The sequence below is a fragment of the Capricornis sumatraensis genome, chromosome 3 (assembly GCF_032405125.1).
Source record: "Capricornis sumatraensis isolate serow.1 chromosome 3, serow.2, whole genome shotgun sequence".
In the NCBI taxonomy this organism is placed as follows: domain Eukaryota; kingdom Metazoa; phylum Chordata; class Mammalia; order Artiodactyla; family Bovidae; genus Capricornis; species Capricornis sumatraensis.
The window spans coordinates 15726145-15747218 of NC_091071.1; the positions used below are offsets into that span (position 1 = coordinate 15726145).

The following is a 21074-nucleotide window of genomic DNA, read 5'->3' on the forward strand; positions in this document are numbered from 1 at the left end:
AGTATTGCCATCTCCAGTGCTCTGTGACCCACCTTCCCACACCCCACCAGCCCAGTTACAAATGGTGATTTTCTGTTTATTGCTCAAAACCAAAAATCCAGAAGCAAAGGCGGGGACACCATGGGGAGGGGACATGGCAGGAAAGGGGTAGGGGTCTTGTCCTAGCTCTCCGCTTCATCCCTCTTCTTCTGACCCTCTAGGGTTAGAGGTTAGGCCAGAGCCAGAGCAACTGGGAAGGACAGAGTCTTCCTGGCCAAGGGAATAGCAGAGCTCTTGGGTATAGCCCCTGTGGGGTGCCCTGGGCTGGAGGCGCCCCAGCAGTTGCAGCCGGGACAGAGTTCCCTTCCCAGGGTCCAAAAGCAGGTAGAGTTGGTGGGGCAGGCCCCTTGTTTGGCAACTGAGAAGAGGAGGCTTTGGGCACAGGATGCTGGTTTATTTACTGTAGGGTCCCCAGGGCCATCAAAGCCCCCTTGTGGGACCAGGAGACTATTTACACAGCAGGGAGGAAGGAAGCCAGAGACCAGGTCCTGTGCTCCTTCCTGCCCAGAATGAGGAGAGGAAGGGCGTCCTGCAGCCTTTGTCTTGGTGTTCAGATGGATACTTCATACTCGCGTGTATCCTGGAAACAGAGAGATGTATCAGCTGCTGGAGTGGGATGGAGGTGGATGAGACAGCAAAATAGGTATCCACAAGGAAGGGGAAAGACTCTGTGTGTGTGTGTGTTTGTTTGTTGTTTTTTGGCCATAGAGTGCAGGGTCTTAGTTCCCCGACCAGGGATTGAACCATGGCCCCTGCATTAGAAGTGTGGAGTTCCAGTTCACGCTGGAGCCAAATTCTCAGTCCCTTGGTACTAAATTTACCCTTGAAATTCCCTTAAATTGCCCGTTAAATATAGAATGGTGTGGTCTCAGATGTAGATCAACACAGCCTGTTTTCTTCCAGCACAGGAGCAAATGGCTTTTCTTTGGTCGAATACCAAATAAATTAACTGATTTAAATACCCCTTGTATAAGAAAAATTTGCCTTTAAATAGCAAAAGACATTGTCTATCAAATGATAGAGTCTTTACTACTGGACTTCCAGGGACATCCAAGACTGTGTTTTTCAAATAACATTGATCACTGGGAGTTTGGCAGCCATGGGATGTGAATGGGGCCAAATCTGGCCAATGGATATGTTTGGTTCACTCTACAGTATCTTAAGATCACATAAAAATTGAAATTTTTGGATCTTCTTGGACAATTGGAAGATCTGGCAATTGAGCTTAGGTTTCCACCAGAGGATGAGATGGCTGGGTGGCATCACTGATTCAATGGACATGAACTTGGGCAAACTCCAGGAGATGATGAAGGACAGGGAAGCCTGGTGAGCTGCAGACTGTGGGATCACAGAGTCAGACATGACTTGGCAACTGAAAAACAATTCCACCACAAACTGGATGGAGTACAAGTTTTCCAATTAGCCACAGTCCCCACCACTCCCTATTGCCCACTGACTTGCTTTGTTCACTGATGTGGCCTTTGTAGGCAGCTGAGTTTGCAGTTCCCAAGACTGATATTACAGAGACCTTGAGAGAAGCTTATAGGGTCCTGGGGGAGCAGAGGGATGGGGCATTCTAGGATAGCAGAAAGGCTCACCCCAGCTTCATACAGTGGATTGCTGAAGTCTGACTCCACCGTGATGGGGCTGTAGGAATGGGAGCCCGAGAAGCCGAAGAGGGATTTTCCCTGTAGCCTGGGAAAGGAAGGAGATAGAGGGGCTTATCGAGAAGTGAGCCCCCCACCCCCCCTCACCCGGGCTTCTGTGCCAGGCAGGCAGGACGTCTGCCCTGGCCAGCAGCTCCCCGAGTCGGGTACTTACTTGGTGTAGTATATGTAAACACCACTTCCGAGGACAATGACCAAGCCCAGGGGCAGCAGAATGGCCAAGGCGAGGTTCCCACCCTCTAGCTGCCGTGACGGGTCAGTGGTCTGGGTCACTGGAGAGAGGAGGAGAGGCCAGTGAGCTGGCACTGGGCCCACCCTGGGCTCTCCCAGCCTCCTGCCCTGGGCCTTGAACCCCTGGGCCCTCACCCCGCCGGGGATCTGGCCTCCTGCCCCCGGCCTCTGCCTTGCCCTCCCAGCTCGGCCAGGCCTGGGTCTCCACTGTGCCCTCACTGACCTTCCAGTTTTCGGTTGTCCAGGAGCTCCTCAAAGGCCACTGCAGGGAGAGGAGGGGGAGGGGACGGGGTCTGAGCCAGGGAGGGAAGGAGGCTGCGGAGAGGGCCGGGAGCCCGGTGGGGCTGGGTTGGACAGCCTGGTTTCTCTGCCCTCTGCTCAACCTAAGCTTGATCCTTCCCTCAGGGGGGCAGGGCCTTGGTCCTCCTTGTCCAGACCCCTGGGGAGTCTAAACCCACCAGGTCTGTAGAATTTGTCAAAAATAAGGAAACTGAGACCAGTCCAGAGGGCAAGGGACTGCCAAACCAAAGCCCCCTGTCCTACTTCCCTTAGGATGAGTCCATGACCTTGAACATCCCCAGGGCTTGTGGATCTACCTCTGAGGATGAGAGCCCATGGGAGGTGAACAGGAAAACTCAGCAGTCTCAAGGGTGCTACCTGACTTTCCCTGCCCTGTCACATCCCAGACACCGCTATGCCCCTTCCTGCCCTGCATGCCCAGGCACCTTTGCAGAGTGGAGGCTGGCTGGTCCACTGAGAGGGGTGGCCGGGCACACAGGTGATGGTGACCTCGCCGATGAGCTCAAAGCCCTCATAGCAGAAGAAGCGCAGAGACTCGCCAGCCTGGTAGTGATGCTTGTATAGTGTCTGGTAGCCATTCTCTGGCACCCCAGGGTTCAGGCACGGCTCGTACTTCACTGCGGGGAAGAGGTCAGCCATGGACCAGCTGCACTGTGAGCAGGCCACCCAGCCACCTGTCCTAGGGTGTCCCCAGACTCACAGGCGCACTTGGGGACCCGGTCGCTCCACTTGGGCGTGCCCGTGTCCCGGCTGTAGCAGGTGAGCACGGCCGCCCCCTCCAGGCTGTACCCGGGCAGACAGCGGTACTGGACATGCGAGCCAACCGGGAAGCCGGCATCGGAGGTGGTGCGGTGCCCATTGGTGATCTCACCCGGGTCTGCACAAGTCATGACTGTTGACAAGAGGGCAAAGTCAAGGGGAGCCACGGCCTTAAAAGATCTCCCAGAAGGTGAGAGCTGGGGAAGCCCTGAGCCATAGGCCATCTCCTTGGGGCAGACCCCCACCCCCACCACCTCCCACTCCTTCCTCAGAATGAAGAGAGCAGGAATTGGGAAAACTTTAAAAATTCAGTGCATTTTACATATCAGGTTTCCCAGTACTGCCTGGAGAATTCCATGGTCAGAGGAGCCTGGTGGGCTAATGTCCATGGGATCGCAAAGAGTCAGACATGACTGAGCGGGGCTGACACTTTTCTTCCAGAAGACCGACTGTGTGGGGCAACCTGGGCCCCCATCCCAGGGTGAAATTTGAAACAGTGAACCACTTAGCCAGAGCAAACCAGCTAAATGCCTGCTGTGTCAGCCCTGCCTGGCAAATCATCAGCAGAAGAGGGGCCCAGCCTTCCTGCTTCCCTCATTCTCAGCCCAGTCTGCTCACTTATGTTGCCTGCCTGGCCCCTGTGGGCATCTGTTCACAGACATGCTATGAAAGAGTCCCAGGCAAAGCCATTTCCTATATACAGACCCGTGCAAGGCACCCTGCTAGATGTTTTACAAACACAATAACATATACCCTGATGAGGGATCAAGGTCACTGTCATCTCCCTTGGGGCTCAGAGTTCAAAGCAGTCAAATGACTGGCCTATGGTCACTCAATCAGAAAGTGGCAGAGCTGGAACTGTTCAGGGTCACAGCCATGGAGCATTGGGCTGAGTTTCAGAGACCTGGGTCTCAGCTCAGCTGAAGGGTCAGTGTGAGGCCTGGGGCGGGTCCTCTCCTTAGACTTGGGCAGCTGGGCCAGGCCCTATCCCCTCTGGGCCCTGCTCTCATCTCTTCCTGTCCCTGCCCCATCCTATCTGGTTTCTGGATTAGACATCCTGTGAATCCTTCGCGGAAAGGGGACCTGTGTCAACTAGAAAGTTTTCCTAGTTGATAGTGTCCAGTCGAAATCTGGCTTCCTGAAACTTATCCTCATTGGTCCCACTGTTCCTCCTAGGTTCCAGATGAAAGACCTATAGCCCCATATCCTGGTGACCCAAAATTTGGTGAAAGTGACAAGATGCCACCCCTCTTTTCAATTCTAAAAGATAAACACTCCCAGCTCCTTTAAATGTCGCCTCCTCTGTGAAATCTCCAGCCCTATCTGTGGAGTAATGAACCTCCCTCTTCCCACAGCCCTTCTTCATACTTATAGCAGCTAGTACTTACTGTTTACTATCACCAGCTACTAATGTGAAAACCTTTCATTTGCTTTTCACAACATCCTATTCCTACTTCACGGATGAAAAAACTCAGAGATGTTAAGTACCTCACCCAGCACTTAGCACTGTAATATCTTGAGTTAAGTATCTGTCCCTCTCCCAGACTGTGAGCAGTGAGCTCTGTCTCCGTAGGTAGGGTTCCTGACCTCTCTGTACAACCCCAGCCCCAACCCAGCACGGCACTTTATTGACTGCATTAAAATTAACCAAGTTCTCTGACGAGCTTAGGCCCCAGCAAGGTGGCTCCCCATAATGTCAAGGGTTGGGGACTGAGAGACTGGAGAAGGGCCTAGAACAAGAAAAGAGATGATAGGGTGGGCCAGGTAAGGGGTGGAACTCAGACGGGGCAGAGACGGGGTTAAAAGACGGTGGGGGCGCGGCCACGAAAAGATAAGGCAGGTCCCAGAGGACCAGGGTGTGACCCAGGACAGCCAAGACGGAGGGATGTAGCCGTGGGAAGTTGAGACTGGGGAGCAGAGGGGACAGTTTCGGGACACCGAGGAGCAGAGGAGTGGTATACCCAGGGGACATATGGTCAGGGCCTGAAGAAGATCTGGGCAAGAGCTAGAGCGAAGGGGTGGAGCCCAGGCAAAACAGGGGCGGGGACAAGATGGGAAGAAGCAGGGAGCAGAGGGGTTGGGCGGGGCCCAAGCAGAGCAGCGAAACACAGGTGGGCAGGGGCGGGGCCATGAGTGGCAGGGGCCGGGCCCGGGCTCACTTTTTTGGCAGGCGGGCGGCGCTGCGCTCCAGGACAGGTCCCATTGGCAGGTGAGAATGTCTGAGCCGAGCAGCTCGTAACCAGGCTCGCATTGATAAGTAAGCACAGTGCCCCGGATCAGGTCCCCGTGGGAGGCCGTCCTCCAGCCCCACTCCGGAGGCGGCAGCTCGGGGCACGTGTCGTTCCTCGGGACTTCTGCAGGGGACAGACAGCGAGTTTGGAGGCTGTCCTGAGACTCAGGGCACCCTTCCAGCTTCGGGGGCCTCTCTGACTTGCGGGACTCCTGCCCATCTCGGGACCCTGGGCCTTCGTACCTTTGAAGTGCAACACGAAACCCTGGCCCAGGCCCGGGTTGGGGGGTCCGGGGGGTGCCTGGAACTGCAGCGTGAGGTCGGACCCAGAGGAAAGGAGGCGGCGGCGCGGTTGAGGCCCTCTCAGCTGGGCCAGGACTCGTGCACTTGGACCGTCCCCATCGAACAGCGTCAGCATATCCCCTTCGCGCACATTCAAGCTGCAGAGTGGGGGATGGGTTATGATCAGCCCCTCCCGTCCAGTTCTGCCCAATCCTAACTCGGTTCGTTACTAACCTTACCTACTCTCCAGTTGCCTATCCTATGCCTCAGGTTTGGCTCAGTTATGGGCTTCTCCATGCTAGCCGCTCCAGGTTCCATTGGTTTCTCCCGATTTCTGCTTCCCAGTACCCAACCTTGCTCACTGCTAATGCCTTCTACTCCCCAGTCCCTTCTCTATCACCAGGTGATGCTAAACTCCAAAAGCCTGTGATTGGTCAGGCTCAACTGCAACTCTGACCAACCACAGGCCATGCTCATTACCACCCCGCCCAATTCTAGGCTCCCCCTGAGTACTTGCTTTTTGAGCTATGCCCTCTCTAGTTTTGTCCAGGCACACGACCACCTCACATCAAATGAGCTCACTGGATTTCCCCCACACCTATGTTCATCTTGTGTGCTGCTGCTGATGCAACAGTTGGGCCTGGGTCCCCTGAAATCACTCCACAGGTGGCCTTGGAAACAGTCAAACAGTGAGACTCCAGGCCAGAGTCCCCTTTTCACAATAGCCCCTGAGGAAGGCTGCATTACCCCCATTTGCTTCTCCAAGGTTTTCCAACCAATATATGATTTGTCCCTAGGTCTACTTGATGTCCCACACCCCCATCCTGAATCCTTATACACCTTTTTCATCTGAACATATAGCCACCGAATCATGTGAAAAAGCTCAAGACAGCTGGGCTGAGAAAGCAGGGCAGTGCATTGTCATACCACACTTGGCTGAGCCCACACCCATCACACCCTCTGTGGTACCCAAACGTACATCTCAACTTGGAGCAAGATGCGTTTCTCTTCCTGGACATGCAGACCCCACACACAGTCTTGGCCAGGGCTATAGCTCTGGGGCCAATCCGGAGAGAGGACCACACCAGCTGGCTCTGACAGCTCCCCTCCACACATGGCTAAGGGAGAAAAGGTGTCAGATTCAGGATCAGGTGGGCATGCAGTCTCCATTTCACCACCATTCTCACCACTCCTAACTCTGCGTAGCATACATCCTCCCCTACTTCTATTATCTATTACCCATGTGATTCTTGCCATGCTTAGTCCTGTTGTGTCCAATCCCCAGCCCCACTCTTAACTCACCCCGCCCACTCACCAGCCGATGTATCACCACCCAATCTCTGACCCAGCCCAACTCCAGCCCTAGCTCTTGAAGATATTTGTGTTATGATCCCTGAATTCTGTAACAAGCCCAACTACTTAGCTAAGAAAACTGAGCTGAGCCTCTGAAAACGACAGGGATTGATCCAAGGCCTGAGTTTACTAGGTTCTCCTTTCTGATGGCCTTCCTAGGTTCCCCGGCTCAGGAGGTAGCCTGTGGACTGAAGGAAGTCTAGGGTGGTGGAGGGCTCACCCTTGCACGCTGGCTCCGTGTCATTCCAGTGGGGTTCTGTAGGATCCACACATTCGATGACATTGGGGGGGCCAGGGGGCTCCAGGGCATATCCTGGGAGGCACGAGAAGGTGGCCAGTGCCCCTGGGCGGTACTCAGGGTCCGTGGTGGTGACGTTGCCATGTGCCAGGAAGGGGGCGAAGCAGCGATCTTCCTCAAAGGCTAGAGAGGAGTCAGTCACAGGAAGTAAACATTAGGACAGGGACTTCCCTGGCAGTCTGGTGGTTAAAACTCTGTGCATCCAATGCAAGGGGTGCAGGTTCAATCCCTGGTCAGGGAACTAAGATCCCACATGCCATGTAGCCAATAAATAAATACTTTTTAAAAATACACACACACACACACACATAATAGGACAGGCCTCTAGGGATCTCAGACTGGGCAACTGGGCTGAATTCCAGTGTGGTTTGGCCCCCCAGTGTGTTATTTAAAATCGAATGCCCTTGGGTTTAGCTTTCACTCTCTAGTTTCCCCCAAACCTTAACATTCCTCATAGGCACATTTATGTTAGCTCCTTGGCCTCTAGACAGAGGCTGAGACCAATCAAGTCCCAGCCACTGTTCTATAGATGAAGACACCAGGTCCATAGTCAAAAAGCCATTTGTCCCATGTCACAGGTTGGGGCAGTGGCGGAACCAGACCTTCTTAAGCCCAGACTCCTTGATTCCTAGCCAGAGATGCCTGGCTCTGGAAGCTGCAATGGACTGAGAGGGAAAGTGTGCCTTTGGAGACTTGGCTCATGCAGGTGTGCTCACTCCTCAAAAATAACAGTTGACTTCTGATCATCCCTGATAATCCATACTGTGGCTGCAATCCAAAGTGAGGCAAACACAAAAAGCTACTTATTTAACTTTAGGCTAAGGCAGTGAAAATGAACATTTGCAGAGCATTTTAGTTTTTAACCCATCTGATCATATCTTAGCTGCAAAGACTCAGGTAAGATTCAGGTGCCTATGATACAGAAACAGTCTGAAGCCCATGGAGCAATAGAGACCCACAATTGTGCAGGCAGGCCTCAGACCTAGAAACTCTCTTTGCAGTCTCAGAATCTAATATGCAATTTATTTATCAGATCCACTGTTCTATTTCACTGTTACTTAACCTAGTAAGGTGTGATGTCCAAATCCTATGCACCCATCAGGGCACAGTGCCAATTCCCTTTCTCCTTTGATTCATATCAGAAATGACCCCCTTTCATCTCTGTACATTTCACTTTCTTTGTCTCTTTCCTGCTACTGTTTGCATAAATCTTCCACTTGAGACACAGTGAAACTCTGTATCCCAGATATATCAGGCTTTTCTCTACCTCTCTACTGTTGCTCACGCTGTTCTTTTATTTGAGATGCTCATTTCCAATCTTTGTCTTTTAAAGTTGTCTCCATCCTGTAAGTCCTAGTTCAAATGACTCCTCCTATGATCACTGACCTCCCTGCTTCTACCTGTCTGGCATCCAGTCTTCCTTCCTCTGTTAAGAGCACTCCTATTTTCATTTTGGGTCTCATGCCCTCCCCACTTCCAGTGCATGAGGTTCAGCTGGGGCCAACTAGGAATGGACGTGTGACGTGGATGTGCCAATCATTATACCACCTGACAGTGACTGGCTCAGGCATAGACATCTGACCTAAGCCAGGACATTGAAAGCCTTTCCTGGCATCTTTGCTGAAGCTCTTAGAAAAGTGGTATGCTTCCTCTCTTTTTGATGGAGTTACTAAAGCTGCTGGTCTGTAAATCTGGAACTGCTAGGTACACAGGCTGAGAGTCTGCCTAAGAATGAAGCCAGCCGAGAGGAAAAAAAGGAGAGATGAAAGCAATTGGCCTTTTGGCTGTGTACCTGAGATCAGCTGTACCTGGATCCAGCCATACCTGAAGCTTAAGTAGAAAGGCCACCTCAGGAAATTAGACGGAATCTTTGTCACTTGGGGATCGGGAGGCAAGTCGGTTTTTAGGAATCCAAACATGGAGATGAGCAGAGATGGAATATGTGCTTGTGACCATGACCGGGCATCAGGAGGAAGGGGAAGTGGGAGAGTTGGGGCCCCAGGGGGAAGGCTGTTACCTTCAAATCGGAGGCTTAGCAGCAGGGGATTGGCAGGTGTCTCTGAAAGCAGCTCCACATAGAGGGATTGGGCGTCACTGATGAGACCCCGCTCTGGGACATCATCCATGTCCGAGTCATAGATCACTGGTGAGAGGGGACTGCCCCCTGAGCGTACCATCAGCCTGGGATGGACAGAGGTGGTCAGGAGCTTGGCTTCCCCTAGGAAGCTGCTTCACCTCTTGCCTGCTCTAACTTAATTTCATAGCTATTGCTTTCAAATATTAACTATATGCCATGGACTCCTCTAAGCCTGTACACATTTTATCTCATTGAATTCGCACAAGAACCCTCAGGTCAGATACTATTATTATTCCTCATTTCATCAATGAGAAAATTGAGGCACAGAAAGGGTAAGTAACCTGTCCAGCATCACATAGCAGCTAGTGACAGACCTGGGGTACCAGTTTATTAGATAAAGAGTGAGGATAATGATGATGATGGTAAACACATTTAGAGTGCTTACAGTGTGCTGGTCACTCTAAGAATTTTATGTATTTTTAATTCATTTGTCCTCACAGAAACATTAAGAGTGAGCTACTATTATCTCCATTCTACAGATAATGAAAATGAGGCACGGAGAGGTTAAGTGATTGTCTTAGTTTGCACAGCTACACTGCCTAAGAAAGGGGAAGGACTGACCTCCATTTAACATAGATCCCAACTGGGATGCCCCTAGTCTGCCTGCCTCCCTGCGGTAGCCTTCCTATTTCCTTGAAGTGGGAACCTCTGACCCAAGGCTCAGACCCTCACCGGTCATTGTCCTCATCCAGCGAGACTCTCTCGAAGTGCAGGTGCAGCCGGCGTCCCTCGGCTGCTTCAATGACCCAGCGGCAGGTGAGGTTGGGTCCTGCAGCTCCCCCGGGCTCAGGGGACACGATGCGGCCAAGAGTAGCATTGTGGATGGTGCCCCCACAGGATGCTGTGGGCAGAGGGGCAGCAGGTTAAGGTGACTTGTCCTTGTCCCATCTTCAGAGCTGTTGCGCCCACACCTCTGCCTGGGCCCTGGCCTTGGGATGACCTCTGCCCTACAGGCTCACCCCAGGACCTTTTCCATGCCACTACCCAGGTAAGGAACCAGCTCTGGAATAGAAAGACCCCAGGATGGACACCCCACCCCCAGGATGGACATTCCCCAAATGTGGACACCCTGGGGTGGGGAGTTATGAGGGATTCCCTCCCGGTGGCACTAGTGGTAAAGAAAAAAAAAACCCGCCTGCCAATGCAGGAGATGTAAGAGATGCAGGTTCAATCCCTTGGTGGGGACGATCCCCACCAAGGAGGAGGGGCACAGCAACCCACTCCAGTATTCTTGCCTGGAGAATCCCATGGACAGAGGAGCCAGGCAGGCTACAGTCCATAGGGAAGCAAAGAGTCAGACACGACTGAAGCAACTTAGTACACACGCACATGCATGTGCCCCAAAACTGAAGCTCTCGGATGGCGAATACTCAGGATAGGCCCCCAGGATGAAGGCTCTCCAGTATAGAGACCCTCAAGATACAGACCCCAAAAGCGATTTCCTCTAGGATGAGGGTTATCCAAAACAGGGACTTCTAGAATGATGACTCCCCACGTGGGGACCCTCCAAGAATTCCCTGGCAGCCCAGTGGTTAGGACTCCATGCTTCCACTGCTAGGGGCATGGGTTCAATCCCTAGTCAGGGAACTAAGATCTAGGAACCCTCCAGATGGGATTTCTCCAGATGGAGACCCTCCAAGAATGGAGACACCAAGGATGGAGACCCTTAGGGTGAAGAGCTCCAGAGGGAGACCCTAGGATAGGGAGTCTTAAGGATAAAAAAACCCCTTCAAGATGGGTGCTCCCCAAAGATAGAGATCCCCAAAGACAGGCCCCTCCAGCGGGGCTCCTGGGACGGGGAGGAGTAGGAGACTCACCCACGCAGCTGGGGGGCTCACTGCTCCAGGCTGGCCGGGTGCCATTGAGGCAGACGAGGGTCTCCTCTCCCTGCAGCTGGTAGCCCGAATCACAGTGGAAAGTGGCAGTGCCTCCAGGGTGAAGGTCTGTCACACTCACGTCCCCATGGGCTGGCTGGGGAGGGAAGCCGCAGCTCAAGAGGTAGGCTGGATCAGGCAGAGAAGGAGACCTCAGTTTCCCATGCCACTCTTTCTCACTGGCCCCCCAGCACTTCCTCCCCTCTTTCTACCCCCCACCCCCAGGGGCACACACTGGCTTCATACTGGAGTCCTTACATGGACACATTTTCTCATGAGGAGGTAATTTCCACACCCCTGGTGTCCCCTTATCTTTGTAGTCTACCCCCTCGGGCCCCCATTTTACAGATGAGATGATAACCTGAGACTCAGAGAAGTTCTGGACCCTAGCTAGCACTCATTGGCTGTGTGACCTCAGGCAAATCAGTAGACCACTCTGAACCCCATCCAGTTCTAATAATAACACATGGTATTTGCAGAGCCCGCTCAGCTTCCAAAACGAGTTCATGCAGCACTTTTGAGGAGGCAGGCTGTGACCCACTTTCCAGATGTAGAAATTGAGGCTCCGAGTTATTAAGTGGCTCATATCATTTTCTCCTCTCCACACCCACAGGCTTCCTTCCACTGGGGTGCACTGTGGTATTATATCCTCAGCTCTCATCCAAAGGAGTCACAATGAGCTCCTTTAGAAAGTATTTTGCCATTAAAGACTCTAATACTCAGCACCCTCTGAGTAAGTCTTCCACAGAAAGTAAAGTGCTAGGGAAAGCTCTGCTTTCCCTAAGCAACTGGTTTGTTTTCTTTTCTGTTGTGAGAACTCTGGAATCTCTCTTTTTGCACTGGCTGCTGGGAAGCTCAGAACCAGATGGAGTGAGACTTGCTCCCAGTAACAGTGGCTTATCCATCCACATTCTTTTTTTCCAGTCGTGCTACTCAGCCTGTAGGATCTTAGTTCCCCAGCTAGGGATTGAACCCAGGCCCTCAGCAGACACAGCACAGGGTCCTAACCACTGGACCACCAGGGAATTTCCATCCACATTTTTTTTTTTTTCAAATTTAATAAGCATTACCTGGTGCCAATTTTTTCTTACTTATTCTATTTAATTTTATTGCTTGTGGTCTTTTTTTGAAAGCCTCCTGAAATTCTTGCAGTCATATGAGATAAAACAAATAAATAGAAAGTGCATTGGTAATCAATGATGGACGCTGAACTTGATCCTGACAGAGCTCTGTATGTCTGGTTAAGCAGAGCTCATCAAGAAGGCCTTCCTGGGGACTTCCCTGGTGGTCTAGTGGTTAAGAATCCGTCTTGCAATGCAGGGGAAGCTGGTTCCATCCCTGGTCAGGGAACTAAGATCCTACACGCCACTGCAGCTAGAGAGCCTGTGTACTGCAACAAAATGTCCTGTATGAGTCAGTGAGAATCACGTGTGCTGCAGCAATTAACACCTGACACAGCCAAATAAATAAATAAAATAAAGTGTAGTGATTTTAAACAGCTGGCAGGGGTGCTTCCTGGAGGAAATACCTCAAAGCTGTATCTTGTAGGAGGGGCAGGCTGTGGTTAACAGAGGGTCCAGCTTGTCTAGGCATTTGCTTTTTCTGACTCTCCAGTCCCAAGTGGTTCTGTTAGAGACCCTAGTCTCTCTGTGTTACAAAATTCAACAAGCATTTCCTTGGCTGGGTCTGAAGGCCAGAGGTGAAACAGACTAAAGCCTTGCCTTCAGGAGTTCATGGTCTACTAAGATCGACACAAATACGACCTTGTAGATCATAGGATCTGAGCATTTCCTGGTGGTCCAGTGGTTAGTGACACTGAGCAGGGCCCTGTGGGGCTTCTGAGCACAAAGTCTTTCTGTGTCCCCCATTTCTTTGGTTATAGGAAACAGCCTTCATTCAGCCTCTATGACCTTTCCTCAGTTCTAATGGGCAGATTCTAGCAGCTATTAATTAGGGAAGGGAGGGGATGCTGAGACCAGAGAGAGTCAAGAGAAACAATAGTGGGACTTCCCTCGTGGTCCAGTGGCCAAGACTCTGATCTTCCAATGCAGGGGGCCCGGGTTCAATCCCTAGTCAGGGAACTAGATCCCATATGTGGCAACAAAGATCCCCAGTGCTAGAACTATTACTTAAACCCAGAGCAGCCAAATGAATAAGTATTTTCTTTTAAAAAAAGAAAAACAATAGTGCACCCTTGGGACACGGTCCTATTTCCCCATCAATGGATACACACAACAATATCTTTGAGCTATTTTGTAGATACTGAAACCCTTGCCAGGTGGGAGAAGCTAACAAAAATTAACAATGGTGTGCTGCCCACAAGTTTATAGACCCCAGACCAGTTGGACTTGAAGGTTGATGATGCTGACTTCTACTGATCTCACCACCGACCCATCAGAAGAATATCCATGAGCGGATCACTCCCCCTTTGAACAATTACTATAAAACTTCTCATTATTTTCTCTAAGTTGGGACACATTATTTTGAGGTCATTGGCCAGCTCTGGGCCCCTTTGCCTGGCAAAGTAACAAAGCTCTTCTTTTCTACATCACTCCAAACTCTGTCTCTGAGATTCAATTCAGGACTGGTGTACAGAGAAGCCAAGCTTTCAGCATCCTTAGGGCTTGGCAATTTCACTGCTGGGCCAGGGTTCAGTACTTGGTAGGGGATCCTGCAAGTCACACAGTGGCCAAAACAAAACACATCCCCAACCCCCTGGAAAAAAAAAAAAAAACAACCAACAACCCAAAAACTGTGATTTCAATAAACTTTAGCTTCTGTGATGGCTCCCTATGACCGACAGACTCAAGCTTGAAAACTTTAGATTGAAGGGGCTTTCTGAAAGCCCCTTCCACAACTGGGTCTAGCCCACGATATAGTTTTGAGTCCCAATTCCATGTGTTTTTCACATAACTTCCTCTACCTGAAAGGCTCTTGTCTTACTTTTCCTCATCTCTCAAGTAATAACTGAAGTACCACCTCCTCCAGGAAGTTTTCCTGACCCCCTTACTCCCCTTTTCAATAAAGTTAGTTTGTTCTTTTTTTGGTCTATACAGAATCCACATGCATAATTTTATTGTCACATTAATGCCTGCCTATTGCCACTGTGAGACTGAACCAAACCACTTTTATTTTGTCTCCTAAAAACCTACTCTTGCTGATCAATTGATGCTACCAAGAGTCAATGTGGAGCAGTGCAAAGAGCACTGAATTTAGAGATGGGCACACCTAAGCTCCAATTCCAGCTGCACAACTTATTTGCTGTATGGTCTCAAACACGTGACTTTGCCTCTTGGGCCTTCCGTCTGCAGATGACAATAACAATTCCTATCATTGAGGATTGGCCTTAAAGAAAATAAACACACCAAACACCTGGAACTAGAAAGTCCTCAGAAAATGCTAATCACTTGCCCCTCAGCCTCAATTAATAAATGGCTGGGGGTCAGGGACTTGGGGATCTGACTTCTGACTTTGCAATGCATTTGCTAGTGGCCAAACCATCCTTGTAAGCTTTGAGGCTTTGTCTTCCTCTCGGAGACAAAGTTGACAAAGGCCACCCCCAGGGCTGCTGTGAGAAGGGGAGGATGGTTGGCCCTGGGGTGAGGGGTGATGGAGCCTTTGACCATCCAGAGAAGCTAATGGGGACTCTGTGGATCAGAAGGCCCAGTTAGTGGAGACTGGCAAGGGCTTAAACAAGGCATCAGTCCCAAGGGGGCCAGGAGAAGCTGCAGAACAAGGAAGAATGAGGCAGGTCATGAAGACCCGTTTACACAGTAGCCCTGCTTCCCCAGATGTTCCATTTAGCCTAACGAGTCCTATTTTCAATGCACTAGGGATGTGGCTGCTTAAAGGAGCCAGTGGGGAGCCATTTTGCAATATCTGAGGCCTAGCCCTCAGCCCTGGGCCCTCGAAGCCTGCCCTTGCTCCCCAACAACCAGCCCCTGACCACCAACTACATGTACCCCGACTCACTGGTCTCTCTACAGGTAGGTTTGCTAACTCTACCTTGCACACCTGACCCCGTGGGGCAGGTCCAGAAGAAAGAGCGCAGGAGAGGGTGTGAGGAAGGGATAATGGTTGCCTGTGTCCTGGATAAAGTCACAAGGGATCCAGGGTCTGCAGAGCTCACAAGGGGGCAGCAAAGCCATGAGATGACATGAAGGGACACAATTCCCTCTCTGTTTCTGAGCCGAGGAAGGGACTTTGGAGATGGCAGCAATGTCCAGAAAAGGATCATGGGCTGGGCCCCTGGACTCATGCACACATGTATGCTAGAACATGCACTTGCATCGTGGGAAGGTTTCCATACACACAGGCAAATATGGATGAACACGTGTGTGTAGGCTGTCTGTGGGCGGGCGCTAGAGAATGCAAGCATGCGCAAACACGTCCCCTCTTTCCTGCCTGCTCCCCCGGTAGTCAGCAGGATCTTTTTAGGTCACAAATCTGAGGCTGTCACTATCTTGCTTAAAACATTTCGAAGTGGCTCCTCCTCCCCTGTAAGGATAATGTAGTCTGAGAACTCCTCACTGAAGCTAGTAAGGCCCTTTGTGATTGAAATCTGACCTACCTCCCAGTCTAGTCTTTTTGCCTATTTCCCTACCACTTTCTGGGCTTTTCCTGTAATAGCAATGATCAACTTTTTGAGCCCTTGCTGGGCACCAGACAGTTTTAAGCACTTGTATGGATTCATCTGACCTTCCTAATAATGTGATGAGGTAAGCATCATCATCCTCATTTTTCAGTTAAGATGATGCAGTCCAGAAAAGTTAAGTAACTCACCCCAGGTCACACAGGACAATTCTATATTCCAAGCTGAGTGACCTCAACTCCTCTGGGTGGGGTGTCACGACTCTTTTTTCTCCTCTCTGGGTCTTGGGATATATTTTTTGATCCATCTAGACATCTGCCTTTCTCTTTCTGTCCCTCCCACCCTTTCCCTAGTTAACTCATTTCAGGTGTCAACTTAGTCATCACCTCCTCCAGGGAGGTGTTCCTATATTCCTTACAGAGGAAATTTAGGTTCCTTGACATTTTGCCCATTGTCCTTCCATCATAGGGATTGGGGTCCGTATCTCACTGGATTATAATCCTCTTGATTATTTGCCCATCTCCCTACCTAGATTCTGAGTTACCTTTACGTTTGGCTTGTTTAGTCTTCTCCTCAAGGATAACCCAGGGCCAGTATGAAGTGGGCTCTGGATAAAGATTTGTTGAAGGAATGGATGAACTGTCCCTTGGATGGGTGCACACCCAGACACAGATCTGCGTGTGAGATAAGTGTGTATAGGTCTCCTCTGGGGCTTCCCTGGTGGCTCCTGGTAAAGAACGCTCCTGTCAATGCAGGAGATGTGGGTTTGATCTCAGCATCAGGAAGATCCTCTGGAGGAGGAAATGGCAACCCACTTCAGTATTCTTGCCTGGAAAGTCCCATGGACAGAAGAGCCTGGCAAGCTATAGTCCATGGAATCACAAAAGAGTCAGACATGATTTAGCAACTAAACAATAAGAAGGTCTCCTCTTAGGATTCTGCCCCTCACCATCCTAGTCAAGAGGAAAAGGCTTTGACATCACCCTGAGGTTAGCAGGCCTATGAGATGTCCCCTGAGCCCAATGTGGCTCCTGCCTTTCCACCAGGACCCCGAACTCCTCACCCTGATAGTGGATCCTGAAGCCAGCACCCCTGGGGACCCGTGGGCTCTGAAAGTGCAGGAGCAGCCGGTTGGTGGGACTCCGAAGGACCTGTCCTTCACCCAGCATAGAGGAGTTAGCCAGGAGTCGGGGGGCCAGACCTGGAGACCCCCCACCAGCCAGCACCAGAAGTTCCTCCTCCCGAGACAGGTTCAGCATCTGCACCTAAAGAAGCCAGATTCAGACCCGCCAGGGCAAGTCAGCCAGGGTGGTAACCCCCTAAGCCCCCCACCCGTTTCCCTGTATGTAACAGCACAGTGACACTGGCCAAGTTGTAGAACTCTAGGGAGTTTGTGAGAGCCTCAGAAACCAGGCTCATCGGAGAAAACAAGTTCTCTGGTTCTTAGGCCAAACCTGCGCACACCCCTGGGCCCAGAGGAAAGGGTTAGGAGGTTTCACAATAGGATGCTTAATGCAGTTACCTGGATCTCAATGCCGTAGCCAGGGTAGACATGGATACTGTATGTGCAGTCCAGGAGCCCCAAGGTGCGGCTGGCTGCGCTCCCTAAATCTGGGGATTCAACGTGCCCTTCGCCTTCGGAGATGTTGTTATTACACAGAACTAAAGAGACAGAAGCGACGGGACTGAGAGAATCTCTGCATTCGTGCCCTCCCAGCCAAGAAACTCCGGGGGTCCCCATCCATCATCTCCCCAGCAGCCTTCATAACTTAATCCAATGGTTACTCTCCCACTGGCGCCCAGAACTCCCTTCCCCAACTGTCATAATAGATAAAAACCTAGAACGGCGCTGGTACATAGTAAGCATAGATCAATGCTAGCCTTTATGATTACTCTTAAGCAGAAGACTCTCTCCTATCTGGATCCCTTCTTCCACACATATGCAGCAGCCTCTCCCCCATCCACGCCCTGCTCCTCTCCCATATCCCCCGTCAATCGTCTCACCTGGGCTGGTCACTGTTGTGGTGACAGTTGTCGTGGTGATAATGGTGGTCGTGGTCTCCTCTTCTCCTCCCTCGGGCCCCAAGGGTGGGCCTGGAGAGGCGGGACCGGGAAGGGGCGGGGCTGTGGTTCCTGGGGGCGGGGTCAGCAGCTCTGGCGCGGTGGGGCCTGCCCCCCTACCCCCTTTAGGGGTTACGGCGGTTGTCAGAGGCCCTGTGCCCGGCTCAGTGGCCCGAGGCAGAAAGGGTGCTGCAATAGTCTGGCCGACTGGAGGGGTTGCTAGTGTGGGGTCTGGATCAGATCCTGGGACAGGGCAAGGGAAATCAGGGAAAAGGAGGAGCAAATTGGTGGGCCTTGGTTGGGGAGCAGGGCTCAGGGAAACTGAGAGTTCCCCACTGAGACCAAAAGACTTCTCCCACAAGGCACAGATCCCCCACCTCTCCCTTCCCCACCCCAGCTTCCCACCGCCTCTCAAGATTTCCGCAGCCTGCCCTCCACCCGTTTTCTTCTCTGTGTCCAGGCCCTTCCACTCTGACAGTCTCATCGATAATCTGTCTCTCCATTCAGATCTGGCTCCCTCTCCTGGTTACCCCTTTCTTGTTCCTCTGTCTTTTCCTTTTGCACTCTCTAGAACTCTTGATCTCTGTTTAATATTCTTACCCCTTTCTGATTTTATGATTCTAAATCTACTAATCCTTGCTTTTCTCTCTCTTTCTGTGTCTCTCTCCCCCTCCCCAACTCTATCTCTGATTCTGGTTCTCTGAGTTTCCATCTGTCTTTCTCTTTGATTGTCTGCTTTTCCGTCTGGCTCTGTTTCTTGATCATTCTGGCTCTCTGTCTACGTCCAGTTTTGATTCTCTCGAACCATCTCTCTGTCTCTCTCTGTATTTTACTGGCCTGGTTGCCCATCTCCCTGAGTTAATGTCCCTCCCTCTGCCTCTCAGCTTCTGCCACTCTGGGGGCCTCACCCGGCAGGTATCCCATCTCTGGACCCTTCCTCAGCAGGGCCCCATGGAGCAGCTCCGCCAAGGCCTCAGAGGCTACTGTGGGGGTCTCACTTCCAGGTTCCTGCAATGCCTCCTCCTCCTTCAGGGGCAGACCTAGGAGATGAAATCATCTGAGCTCTTCCACTGCCCCACACGCCTTCCTTCTCCAGAAAGATCTTTTCCAGAGCTCTTCCTCCCCAGTCAGCTGGGCCAGCAGGAGCTTGGAGGGTCCCAGACTGGGCTGAGAGCCAAGACTGGAGGAGGGGCTCCCCGCTGCCCATCATACCTCCTAGCCCTTTCTTTCTCCCTTTTCCCTTAGGCCGTGTGGGCCCTCAGTAAGCACCTTGGACAGCGCCAGCAGGGCAGAGAAGCGGCGGGTTGCTACCTTCATTTTTCCCTCAGAGGTGCTCCCCGCAACCCCAGGGCTCTGCGGAGGGCCTGGCAGCACCTCCCAGCCCTTGCTTCCGCAGTGCTTAGCTTTCTTTCTGGGTTTCTGTCTGCAGTGTGGTTCTCTCTCTCCCCGCGCTACCCCCCTCCCCTTCCCTCTCATTCTCTGCAGTCTCTGCCCCCTTCACTGGAGTCTGGCTGGAGGGTCAGAGTGGGGGAGTAAATATCTGGCCTCTGAGCACTGCCTCTGTTCATCTGTCTTTGTCCATACGTCCAAGAATGTTTGTGTGTGCAGTGCCTGGCATCTCTCCCATCACATTCATCTCCCACCCAGGTACCCTGCCTGTTTCTGCCGCCTCCGCAGATTGCCCCCCCCCGCAACTTCCCCAGCCCTTCTTCCTGGATTTAACACCTGAGACGCTGCTAAAAGCCCCCCTCATTCGTTTCCCAACTCCTCAGTATATGAGGGTAGGGGCTCCAGGTGCAAGCCAGAAAGCCCTGGCTTTCTAGGTCCGTCAGCTGTGCCCCTCCCCTCCCCCAGGAGCTCAGAAGACGCAGGATGTTCTGAGAAAGAAGGGTATAGAACCCCTCCCCCCAGGGGGACATTCCCGGGGGCCCACCGCCACGCACCCATGTCCTTACCCTGAATCCATGGACAGCTCAGCAGAAACAGGAACAGCAGCTGGAGAGGCGGCGGATGCTGGGTCCTGGGAGTCCCCATGGCGACTCACACCAATTTCTCTCTTCTGCGACTCTCCTAAATAATCTAGCTGTCACCTTTCCTCCGTCTCCTTTTATCTTTCTTGTTAATTTTTACCCCCTACTAGCAGTTAGTAAGGGAGACAATTTTTCTGCCCTTTGGGATGGAGAGGTAGAACTAGGTAGGGGGGTCGCCTGGAGCCCACCCCTCTTTGCCCAATCTCTTCTGTCCTCTGCTGTCGGGTGTGTGGGAGAGGGGGCGCGGCTCCGGCTGCAGGGGGTGGGGCCGAGAAGGGCGAAGGAGCCGGGTCGCCTGGGTTACCCTCTGGCTCAGGCGCCTGGGTCCCCCGGGTTGGCTGGATTCTAAGCTGGGGGAGTGGGTCGAGGCAAAAGAGGTCCCGGGGACCTAAGGTGGGGTGGAAAATAGGGAGGGTCCCTACTGTGCTCTAGTGGGGCTTGGTGAGGAGGGGAGGAGAAGGGGTTGCAGAACCCGGAGAGCTGAGGCTCGGGCACTGAAGCTGCGGGAGGGAGAAGCTGAGAAAGGTGTCGAGCCCACGTCAGATCCTGGGGACGGGCGAAGGGAGGGGCCTGGGATTTATTTGGGGGCGGTGGGGGGAGGGAGGAGGAGGAAGTGCAGATGGAGGAAGGAGGGACCACATGAGCCAGGGTCGTAATCCTCACTCCCGCGGCCCCTAGGGGAAGCGAAAGAAACTCTGGTCCCAGCAGTAATTATACCTCCTCCCCCAACCATTCCAGCATATTTGAAAGCTGAATCTTCTCTTCCTGGGGTGCCCAGTGGGGCAGCGTAGCTGGATTCGCGCTTGCTCAGCCTCCCAGTATGCCCCCGGCTTACTTCCAGACCCTTTCAGAGGAGCTCATGTGGAATGGGCTTTCCCTTCCTCCAGAAGAATGACAGGTTCCTACGTTTGTGAGAAGTCTAAGGGGTGACAGGCTGGGACCTGGGGAGGGGAGACACCCCCCCCCCAACGTACAACACACCCCAGCCAGCTGTCTGGCGGCTTCAACTTTGATTTTTTTTTTCTTTTTTCTCCTGATCTCCTCACACGAGGCCTCCGGAACGCCCTTTTCAGCACCACCAGAAAGGACAGCTCTTCTCGGCTCCGCCCGAGCTGGCCTGGCCCGCGGCGCGGCGGGCGATTGGCTGCGGCCACCTTCAGCATTAATCTGGCTCCCGCCGGGGGCTGGCTCTCGTGAAGGCGAAGGGGGAGGTGGAGTAACA

General features: G+C 52.3%; 1 protein-coding gene across 9 annotated transcripts; it reads right to left on the minus strand.

The window, feature by feature from the left end:
• Positions 1-502: 502 nt before the first annotated feature.
• SEZ6L2 (seizure related 6 homolog like 2) lies at positions 503-19856 on the minus strand. 9 transcript variants are annotated; one of them, XM_068967607.1, is made up of 18 exons: positions 19778-19856; positions 18731-18862; positions 17766-17855; positions 17284-17423; positions 16825-17026; positions 11114-11299; positions 9969-10137; positions 9177-9340; positions 7082-7282; positions 6488-6626; positions 5470-5666; positions 5156-5350; positions 2938-3129; positions 2663-2854; positions 2161-2199; positions 1861-1978; positions 1638-1734; positions 503-619 (listed from the first exon to the last, which is right to left on the minus strand). In XM_068967607.1, exons 1-18 carry the CDS (start codon positions 19854-19856, stop codon positions 590-592), a joined length of 2562 nt encoding a protein of 853 aa, XP_068823708.1. In that variant the 3' UTR covers positions 503-589. The 9 variants fall into 9 exon arrangements, with proteins under 9 accessions (XP_068823708.1, XP_068823703.1, XP_068823705.1 ...); XM_068967602.1 differs by having other exon boundaries at positions 17766-18065; XM_068967604.1 differs by lacking the exon at positions 18731-18862 and having other exon boundaries at positions 17766-18065.
• Positions 19857-21074: the final 1218 nt, after the last annotated feature.

Bases quoted from the DNA above. Each gene is read 5' to 3' on its own strand.
- SEZ6L2 (XM_068967602.1), bottom strand. From the start codon at position 19,856: ATGGGGACTCCCAGGACCCAGCATCCGCCGCCTCTCCAGCTGCTGTTC. The intron at 17,027-17,283 runs GTAACTGCATTA...TGGCTTCTTTAG, and splicing joins GCTACGGCATTGAGATCCAG to GTGCAGATGCTGAACCTGTC. The intron at 5,667-6,487 runs GTACGTTTGGGT...CCCACTCTGCAG, and splicing joins ATCTTGCTCCAAGTTGAGAT to CTTGAATGTGCGCGAAGGGG.